Source organism: Mastacembelus armatus, chromosome 7 (assembly GCF_900324485.2).
Source record: "Mastacembelus armatus chromosome 7, fMasArm1.2, whole genome shotgun sequence".
In the NCBI taxonomy this organism is placed as follows: domain Eukaryota; kingdom Metazoa; phylum Chordata; class Actinopteri; order Synbranchiformes; family Mastacembelidae; genus Mastacembelus; species Mastacembelus armatus.
The window spans coordinates 2,874,190-2,884,810 of NC_046639.1; the positions used below are offsets into that span (position 1 = coordinate 2,874,190).

At 39.7% G+C, this 10,621-nt stretch overlaps 1 protein-coding gene across 2 annotated transcripts; it reads left to right on the forward strand.

Annotated features, from left to right (window-relative positions):
• The first annotated feature begins 1,580 nt into the window (after positions 1–1,580).
• Positions 1,581–10,508, forward strand: ggt7 (gamma-glutamyltransferase 7). Of its 2 annotated transcripts, XM_026331354.1 has the most exons (16): positions 1,581–1,917; positions 2,295–2,859; positions 3,431–3,657; positions 3,836–3,987; positions 4,096–4,210; positions 4,318–4,385; positions 4,916–4,989; positions 5,160–5,353; positions 6,141–6,228; positions 6,897–7,024; positions 7,103–7,191; positions 7,290–7,442; positions 7,566–7,680; positions 7,803–7,940; positions 8,115–8,214; positions 8,765–10,508. In XM_026331354.1, the coding sequence occupies exons 2-16, from the start codon at positions 2,640–2,642 to the stop codon at positions 8,935–8,937; spliced, it is 2,034 nt and encodes a 677-aa protein (XP_026187139.1). In that variant the 5' UTR covers positions 1,581–1,917; positions 2,295–2,639; the 3' UTR covers positions 8,938–10,508. The 2 variants fall into 2 exon arrangements, with proteins under 2 accessions (XP_026187139.1, XP_026187141.1); XM_026331356.1 differs by having other exon boundaries at positions 1,581–2,859.
• The last annotated feature ends 113 nt before the right edge of the window (positions 10,509–10,621 follow it).

Sequence of the window (10,621 nt, forward strand, 5' to 3'; positions counted from 1 at the left end):
TTGGAGGAAAGATTATGTAGTTATAAAAGATTTCAAATAAGTAAAAGAGTGTAAACAGTGTAAAAACATTTCATTACATTTCCTTTCAGTCTTAACATTAAATTTGCACATCAGTAGAAGTAAGGAAGCATTGTAAAGAAAACGCAAGTACAATGCAATGTTAATTTTAATTCATTTGTTACATTTGAACTATAGATAAATAATGTAGCGGAATAAAAAACTAACCTTCCTTTAAAGGTTCTGATTCACTGGACAAGCCTGAACCTGATCCTGTAGCAGGTACAGCAGGGCCCTTTAGGACTGGAATTGCCAACGCCTGCCTTAGCAGTATGAATGTAGATTGTAGTTTACAGTATCAAAGCAAGGAAGACACTGACATATGGGTGTGGTTATTCAGTGTAAATACAGTCTGTGGACTGAATATGGGCATTGTCTCAACATGCACACAAGAAACTTATGTTGCCTCAGACGGGCTGCTCAGACAAGATAGAGTATTCAAACTATATTTGTCTAAATTATAAAACTGCATAAACATAACATCAATTTTTGTGGGAGAGCGCTCAATTTCTTGTATTGCCTACCGTCAGCTGAAACTCACAATATTTTGCCTTGTGAAAAGGCTGAATTTCCAGTTGCACAGGAGCGCCTGACGCATCAAATGTACTTCACACTATTTGTGTCTGCATAATTTGAATAATCACATATTTGTCAGATATTTGCATCACTAAATGTGAAGTACATTACCTCTAGCCTCCATCTTGTATATGTCTTTTAGAGTGATTCTGTCATTTTAAGATCTCATCTGTTTTGTTTTGTTTGTTGTAAATTTAAAATGTATACATTGCTGTAATTCTTTCCATTTGTAATGTAATTAGCACAGAAAAACTCAAGCAAAGTACCAGTAATCCAGAAGTACTGTAAAGTTGCAACCAACAATTATTTTTATTATCAAGAAATCTGTTAATTACTTTATTTTATAACAGGGTGACTCAGTTTTTTAAAATTATAATATCACAATATAGTAGACAAATCATTAGCCCATTTTCCAGCCATTTTGATTCCCAAGGATCAAACACTGAAAATGCAGCATTTACTAACCTAAAAACATGAACATTTTGACAGTGCTGAAGTTCGTACTTGGGAATCTTTGTAGTTTTATTTTTTTTTTTTTCATAAAAACAATGAACAAATTCCCAGTTTCCAGTTAATATTCTGTCAATTGACTAATCATTTCAGCACTAGGTTCATGTCTGGGTGTCAGTAATGAACCTGCCATATACAATGGGGGTCAAGAGGGGCCCGAGAACAAATTCGTGCCCCAGCGTCCAGTATCAGGTTATTCCGGCCATGGTTCAGGGAGGAACATAATAAAGGTTTGTAATTGGAACAGTGATTCACACCTGTTCTCACCTGTTTATCCGGTTCTCCAGTTTAAAAAATGGGGAGTATTTGACTACTAACATAATAGTGGGTGGGACGTGGCTTGAAGCTGCTGTGCCGAAAAGGGGATTTGGCAATCAGATCAGATTTAGAGGATCTTTCTGGCCCCAACCTCGTCGTGAAGTGCGTCTGATATTGGCAGGAAGACGGCAACACATCCGGCATCCGTGTTTCCCGAGAAGATGCGTAGTTCGTGGATATTTCAGTGCAGATGATGGATGCATTCATGTCGCTCTTGGTGTGCGGGTCACAGTTAGAGCTGTAGTCAAAAATATCAGTCTGAATTGTAACTAGAGATTTCCCTGACCGGTCGTACCGGTTGTGCGGAGCTTTAACGCCAAGCTGACTTCCCTGCGCGGCGGTGTCGTGAGTCAGACGCTGCTGTGTGGACGGAGGCTGCGCTCACCTGCTCTGTTTCAAACCAATACCGACACCGAGGAGGACTTTTATTGGACCGCACGGTGGTTTACCACCACGGTAAGCAGCTCTGAGACAGCTCGGGGGGTCTTTGCAGCCGCCTGTTTGGACGGAGGTAATAGAAAGACGTGATAGCTTACGGCGGGGTCCACCGACGCCGGACACGGAGATAGCAGCAGTAGATACTGCCTCTCCGGTACTGTGTTTAAAATAACCCCGTTACTATAAAACATAACCAACTATCAGCATTTGACCGCTTTCTGCGGCTCCGACACACAGACGCGTGTATTGTTGCATGTCAGTGTTTTCGGTCGGTTGTTTGTCTGGCGTCATGACCGTGCCAGGTGGCTAATAGGAGAAGGATGCAACCACAGCGCTTAGACAAATGTTTCTCAAAGGAAAACTAGTTCACCTGCTCGGTGTGTTGTCCTCTGCAGGTGGCGTCCTGTATGACTGGTAGAATGCATCATCATCATCATCATCTTCATCTTCATCATCAGAATCAGAGCTACACACCCGTGTCTCGGCCTGTCAGGATTGCTTCAAAGCCACCATGCAGCTGCATTGATGCTGTAGTGTAATATCCTAGAAGAAAACTACAAATCCCTCTGTTCATTATTCTTCAGCAGTGATTTTTCATCTGCATGACAGTCGCAGGTGTATGCCTTATCATCCCAGACAAGAACCAGATCTGACTGGAGACATGGCTGTCCTACTTTAACACCCTCACACCCTAAAGATAAAGAGAGGTAGACTGTGTGGCTGCACCAACAGCAGTGGTCATGCACAGTCCTGGTCCTGAGACTGTGACAGGGTATTCAACTGAGTACATGGCGGATAAAGATGCAAATCCAGAGACAACCTTGGGGAGTGCCTACTCCCCGGTGGACTACATGAGCATCACCAGTTTCCCCAGGCTGCCAGAGGATGATGTGATGTCTGGGGAAAACACACTTAAATCTCGCAAAGATGAGGACAATGTCCTGAGTGAGCAAGATACAGGTCAGTCAGACACCATTCTTCAACATGTACCTTTCACCATTCGGAGAACAGAGATGTGGATTAATCAAGTGGCATTTGTATTTCTAAAGGTTGAAGGATTGAACAAGAGCTGATGAGAATTTTTTATCATTAATGAACTGACCAGGTATTTTTTCAATTAATTATTTGGTCTCAAAAGTTATGAAAAATGTCTATCACAGTGGTTTTCAACAAACCAGGAGGATGAAGCAGATTCTCACATTTGAGCATCTGGCACAAAAGGACATTTTTCAATCATAAAATGATGAAAATAATTGCTCAGTTATCTGAATAGCTGCAGGTTAATTTTATTTTGTAATCATTTCAGCTCTAATTTGAACTACATAAGTGCTACTTGAATACTAGAATACTGAAATTGTTTTTTTTTTTTTTTTTTGCCTTGCTATGAGAGTGGATGCTTTAAATTGACTGTTTTTTGAATGGAGTTTGGTCATAGAGAAAAAAGAATGTATTAAACAAAACATAAAAAATTGTGGTTGTTCTTCTCTTACATGTTTAGTCTAAGCCTTTTGGTTTGTGTTGTTTTCCTCAGATCCTGATCTGTTTTTGAAGTCAGCTCGCCTCCAGCGTCTCCCCTCTTCAGCTTCTGACCTGGCCAGCCATGATGATGCGTCCTTGCAGGAGACCACTATAGACCCCTTTACCGAAGAGTGTGCCTGCCAGCGAGATGGACTGACAGTCATCATCACAGCCTGTCTTACCTTTGCCACAGGAGTCACTGTAGCTCTGATCATGCAGATCTACTTTGGGGATCCACAGGTAGGTGTGTGTGTGTGTGTGTGTGTGCGCGTGTTTGTGCTACCCGCAGACGTGCTTTTGTAACCTTGTAATAGTGTTTGGTTGGAATTATGGATAATTTCCCTACCTCCCACACAAGCTAGTTTGTGACATTATAACAGTCCCGCCCTTGTTTCTTTGTTCTTCTCTTCATTGCAAGGTCTTTAAACAGGGAGCGGTGGTTACAGATGCAGCCCAGTGTACATCCCTTGGCTTTAATGTTCTGGGCAAGCAGGGGTCCAGTGTTGATGCTGCCATCACGGCCGCCCTCTGTTTGGGAATTGTCCACCCTCACACATCTGGTATCGGAGGGTGAGTTACAGGAAACACCTCTTCTAAACTGGACTACCACTAAGGATCTCAGAGTTTAATGAATACAGACAAAGAGCCGACTTCATGCTGTGTTGATGTTTTATACAGTGGTGGGGTTATGTTGGTGCATGATATTCGTAAGAATGAGACACGGATCATCGACTTCAGAGAGACAGCACCATATGCTATCCATGAGGAAATGATGCAGAGAAACCTTGAAAATGTAAGGCATTTTCTCAAGTACTCCTTCTGATACGTGTTAGTTTACTAAGTGACCAGAGTACAGCCTTATTGTTGTTGTTTCTTAATGTGCATGTTCTTATGTTACAGCCTGGCCTGCTGGTAGGAGTACCAGGCGTGCTCAGTGGGTTGCATCAGGCACACCAGCTGTACGGCAGGTATGGTAACTACAGTGTCTGTCCTCGTACTGTCAATAATTACGGTCTTTGTGTTGGCTTCTGGGTCTGCTGCATTCCTGCATTGTTTTCATTTTGTTTGCTTCATTGTGTGACACTCGTGTTACTGTTGCCATTTATGAGCAAGATATTACTTTCATCCACTGTCTGTTTTTAAGAAGCCGATATTTATGTCATTTATTACAGAGCCTGTGTTTGTTTCACTGTTAAGAAGTAGAATCTCAGAAAGTGTCACCCGCTGCTAAAAGAGAAGACAGTTTTTTTTTTTTTAGCCAGGATCTTGGGTTGTAATTACTCAGATGCTGTGTAATTATCATCATCCTGATGCCTCATCTGCTGAGACGAGGTTGTTGCAGCACTAATTTCCATGAAGATTGAGTCTCATTCTAGACTATTGTAGATTATCAATTTTGGAACATGAGATATTTGACAAACGGGAACTCAGAATGTATGCATAAAGTTTTAAACATTTGTAAATCAAGCCAGATTTACATGGTTTTCTTTTTCACCAGGATGCGGTGGAAGGATTTGGTTACCATGGCAGCAGATGTGGCCCGAAATGGATTTAATGTTACCCATGACTTAGGTAAGTATAGTGTAATGTCGTACAAATCGCTGGGTGAAGTCATTTGTCACTAATTCTGCTGTTATTGTGACGACAGCAGCATTATCTCCCGGCCTCTCTGTTGGTCATGAACAACGTGAAGTGAAGTCACATAAAACAGATGCTCTTATCCTCCTTTTCTCTGTCCCTAGCTGAAGCACTAGCTGAAGTTAAGAAACAAAACATGTCAGATGCATTTCGGAATTTGTTCCTCCCCAACGGCCAGGCTCCGCTCGCTGGATTGTTCACAAGACGTCTTGATTTGGCATCCACATTGGATGCTGTCGCAGTTAAGGGGATATCGGAGTTCTACAGTGGAAACCTGACACAGGAGATGGTGGTTTCAGTAAGGAAGATTTGTTTTTTTTTTTTTTTTTTCTTTCCCCCTCGATCTCCAGCGATGGTTATATAAGTAGTCATGACTCCATGGGGAGTCACTTTTAGCCAAACACTAATTCCCTGAAGTATTTTCACTTCTGCTTTTGGCTGTAGTGGGGTAAAAATTTAGTACTGCATATGTAAGCAGATATTCATATCAGTTTAAAAATTACTTAAAATTTTAAGGATCTTGATATTATTTCAGGTGTTATTTCTGGATTAACTTTGTCAGTGTGTATGTGATTAAAAAATATGAACAAGTTTCATTTCATTTGTATGTCTGGAAAAAAATGACTTAGATTAACTCCCTGCTGAAGAGAATCACCAATATCTATTGGCAACAGTGTTTACAGATCACCTAGTGATAAAACGCTTTAAATCCTAATGTACATTTGAGTCAAGATGAGTCTCTTGTAGGATGCGGAGGTGTCCCTAATGTTTCTAAAAGACAAGGCCTTAACACTACCAAAATAACACTCCCAAGTGTATTTTGTATGTCTGTTTAGGTGAGCCACACCTTCCATCACGCCAGGGTTAGAGATTAAGTGACACACAAGTAAAGTGGCATCTAATCACAAACACCAGAGGTCAAACAAATTTGCAGACCTTTTAATTCCCTTGGATTCTGAATACACCAGTGGGTTTAATGGGTAATGCAGTAGGACTTCAGATGACTTCAGTTTTCCTGTTAGTGACAGAAATCTTCAGGATAACTCATGAAATTTAAATGAAAGCCCACTATGTATTTTTAATAGGTACAAGCAAAAGGTGGAGTGCTCACAGAGGAAGACTTTGGAAACTACAGTACAGTCTTACAGAAGCCAGCAGAGGTCACCTATCAGGGTAAATATTTGTCTGGATATTATTTTGTCAGATATTATGTGAGATGAAGGTCCATTCTTTAGAATGACATGGACCCGATTTGACCTGAATAATTTCTTCTAGTGTTCCTGTAAATCCAGTATGTCCTTCATATATGTAGGTAATAGTGATAAAAGACAAAGGCATGTTGGTGCATGTGTAAACAGTGTGCACCTGCCTAGTATGGGCTGTTGCTGACCCAGAACTGCAAAGATGGTAACAATGACAAACATCCTGTATATAAGGTTTAAATGTTTGTTTTTTTTTTCCCTCACTTTTTGCATTTTGCCTCATATGCTCAATTGGTACACTTAGCCATAACTAATGCAGTATAATGCAGCAGTCCTGCAATAAATCCTCCCTACATGCAGATGTAAATGTTCAGCTTTTGTCGCAAATAGGTGTTTATTCAATATATGGTCATTTTGACAAATTTAGTTTGTGGTACTGTTGTGTTGTATAGGGCTATACTCACAGGTGTTCCAATTAGTTTGTCCATACTGTTTATATCAATGAGGCTTGGCTAAATAACAGAAACGCCTCCCTGTTTAATGCGTCACAGACAACGGCAGTTTTACTGTCCCACTAAAAAGATTCCATATTACTGTATAAAATATGACCTTTTTTATGATTTGTTGGCATTTCCTAAGGACATCATGTGATGGCGGCCCCAGCCCCACATGCTGGTGTTGCCCTGATTACTGCTCTAAACATCCTGGAGGGCTATAACATTACCAGCCAGGTGCCGAGGAACAGCACCTACCATTGGATTGCAGAGGTAGTGTACTGCGATGAATGTATACTACTGTATACTGTAAAGTGTAACATTTGCTTTAATTTTGTATAATCTTCATAGTCTATGAAGATTGCTTTGGCCCTGGCTAGTGGGCTGGGAGACCCCATGTATGACACTTCTGTCTCAGAGATTGTCACCAAAATGCAGAGGTAGAGAACATTCATTTAAATATATAATGTACTGTATACATCCAATGTCAATGAGGCATTTTCATTGAATCCTGCCCTTTGTTGTTCCCATCTCTAAGTAAATCACAGGCTTCCTTACTCCGCCAGATGATTAGTGACTCTCAGGCATTCCCTGTCAGCCATTACACTTCATCATTTACCTTGGAGGAGGGTGCAGCAGCTGCCCAGGTCATGGTCATGGGCCCAGATGACCACATCGTATCAGTTATGAGGTACATCAAGCTTTGACCATGCTGAATGTGGTCTGTATAAGCATAACCGAGTCATATCTAAAAGTGGGTCAATATTACTGTGAAAGTAACACTAAAGCCTTGTCTTCTTTTTGTCTATTTTAGCTCTCTCAATAAACCATTTGGAAGCGGGATAGTGACCCCCTCAGGAATCCTTTTAAACAGCCAGATTCTGGACTTCACCTGGCCTAATAAAACACAGAGCTCATCACCTAACCCAGTAATTACACCTAATTTCTGTTAAATTGATTATTCATTTGTTTGTTACAGCACCCCTTGGTCCTTATGTTTTTTTTTTGGTTTGTTTTGTTTTTCTTTGTTTTTTTTTTCCATTTGCTCTAGCACAACAGGCTCCAGCCTGGGAAGAGGCCCATGTCCTTCTTGATGCCCACAGCAGTGAGGCCAGCTGTGGGGCTATGTGGCACATATGTGGCTGTTGGCTCTTCCAATGGACAGAAAGCCCTCAGTAGCATCACACAGGTTGTTTACAAACTCAAGTAATGACTGTTAAATTTCTTAACAATGTGGCAACGGTCCTTTTTAAAAATAACAGTTTTGACCCTATTATTAGGTCAAATCAAATATCTTATTCATAGCAATTGAGTTGTATGCGTTGTAATATCCTGTATATCTTTTTTTCTGATTTCTTCACAGGTGCTGATCAATGTTCTGTCTTCACGTAAAAACATGAGTGACAGTTTAGCGTATGGGAGACTCCACCCACAGCTGCAGCCCAACACTCTGCTGGTGGACTGTGAGTTTGTTTTTGTTTTTTTCCAAGCTGATCAGTGTATTGTGTAGTTTGGCCCTAGTATGACAGAGTTCCTGCAAACACGACTTTTTGGCTTTGTTATTAAGTTGATTTCTGTTTCTAACATTAACATGCCATATGGAGCTGGATCTGCTACTTAAATAATGAACAGTCCAATAGTGTCTCTGTACTAGTATTTATATTGTCATCCTTGTGTATTTACTATGCATAGCAGATAAGTAGATTTGAAGAGCAGTAAGTACCGCTATTGTCATTAAAAAAAACAAAAGGTTGCATATATATAACATGTAGCAGGGTTACCATGGGACAGTAAACTACTGGGATTTTCCTGTACGTCATAAATCACAATGATATGCTGTAAAAATTACGTTTTAATTGCTAATCCTGCTCATCCCAAGCATTATTTTTCTTTTGCAGATCAACATTAAAGTTTAATACTAGGTGTAAATGAAGTCCTGTGCAGTTTGACATTTAATTTCCATTCTTCATTCGTCCTGATAACCTCAGATCATCCTCTCTTTCTGTCCTATAGCTGAATTTTTAGATGAAGATGTGGAGCTGCTGAAGGCCAAAGGTCACACAGTTGAGAGGATAGATGTTCTGTCATTGGTGGAGGGTACCCGGCGAACCAATGACTTAATCATTGGTGTGAAGGACCCCCGTAGTGCTGATGCCTCTGCCCTCACTATGTCCACCGTTCCTTAGTGCACCCGCTATAAGACATACATAATGGAAGGGGTAAGAGTACAACTTCATGATGTTAATGAAGGAGTTCGAAGAATGTGCATCAACTAATTATGTAAATGGAGTTTACCAACATAATGTTGTTTGGCAGAAAGGGAGTCAACAAAAAGATATGCAGCTTCCTCTGAGATGACTTTTGGAAATGTAGGGATCCTTAGATTTTTATTTTATTTAATTTTTTTCCTGACACTATCTCACATGCCAGTGTTTATGGTATACCCTCTAATCACAGTCTCAAGTATTGTTCAGTCTTAGTGTAGAGAATGTTGAAAATGTCCATCCCTGTAATAGCATTAGTCAGAGTCTGCAACCTGTATTACACAGAGGACGGATTAGCAGAGTCTGTTCATGAATTAATATTTGAGGCATACCACTACATCTCAAAGAAACCAGCAAAGAGGTCTAAAGTTTATTTACCTGGTGAATGTGACAGAATGAACACAGAAACATGTACTTGGTTTTGAAGCTATTTTTAAAAAAACATTGAGTTTCTGCTGCTTCTTGACCTGTGGGATACTGAGCAGGCTGTTCAGTGTGGCACTATGACTTTATGATCAGGAATTCAAGGATCAATTAATGACGAACAAGTGGATTCTCTGCAAGAATGGGTAGACGTTCTCTGTGCTTTTGTCGCACTTTTCTGCTTTTCAGTTCTTCCACTGCATTTCACCATTATTCCAGATAACACATAAGCTCACGAGGAATAGTGACGTTAATGTAGTCCTTGGATTGTTTCACCTTAACTAGACTATTTTAAATTGAGCACAGAGGATTAATAATGTAATATCTGCTTGTTACATGGTGTGTTTTTGTGATTAGATGTTGTTTGGTACATCTACTGGAGTTTTACCTGTTGCAAACAATCGACAGTTCCCTGGGACCACATTAAGACTAACACATTATTTACACAAATACAGAAATTCTTCATGTCTTCACTGTTTTGCTGTGGCAAGAATTTGCTTCAATTTAACATGTTTTAAATGCAAGTAATCATAAAATAAGTGTATTTAAATATAAAATTTTAAAAAATTTAGGTTGCATGATTTTGATCTCATTTAAAGCTTGTGACTTAAAGCTTTTTTAGAGAGGGGCTGATCTGATTAGAGATGGATTTAGTATAATCTGTCTATTTTTATATAAATGTTTGTTGGGCTGCATACATTTATACTATTGTAAAACAATGCAGTCTCTCACCTGATTCTTGAAAAGGCTTTTATGATTATTATTTTAGTGTACATGTGTACTTATTTTAGGCAGTATATTTGAAGGAAGAACCCACAGCTTTTGTAAACCATTGCATTCTAAAATGGTTTATGTTCAGAATGGCCAATGTTGACTGATCAAACATTCTTAAACTTATTAACTTAAATGTTGTGTACCAGTGCAATATGATTGTTGATGCTTTATTTTCTGCGCTATAAACTACCATGCCTTAAGGCACACATTTGCACAACACCTGATTGTTTGAGTCCATTGTGTATTTGTATCTGATTTTAATAAAAAGCATCTCTGTCCAAGCCAAATAAACACAATGTTTGCACACATCCTAATGCTGCCTCTTTGTTCCTCTGTGAATTTGCAAATGTAATGTATATGTAATTTTTAAAAATTAATTTCAGAAAACAAGAAAACAGTCCAGATTTAA

What these genes read in the sequence shown, in the direction of transcription:
- ggt7 (XM_026331356.1), top strand. Translation starts at nt 2,640, where the DNA reads ATGCACAGTCCTGGTCCTGAGACTGTGACAGGGTATTCAACTGAGTAC. An exon ending in CCTGAGTGAGCAAGATACAG is followed by an intron (nt 2,860 to 3,430) that starts GTCAGTCAGACA and finishes TGTTTTCCTCAG; the next exon opens with ATCCTGATCTGTTTTTGAAG. An exon ending in CCCTCAGTAGCATCACACAG is followed by an intron (nt 7,941 to 8,114) that starts GTTGTTTACAAA and finishes ATTTCTTCACAG; the next exon opens with GTGCTGATCAATGTTCTGTC.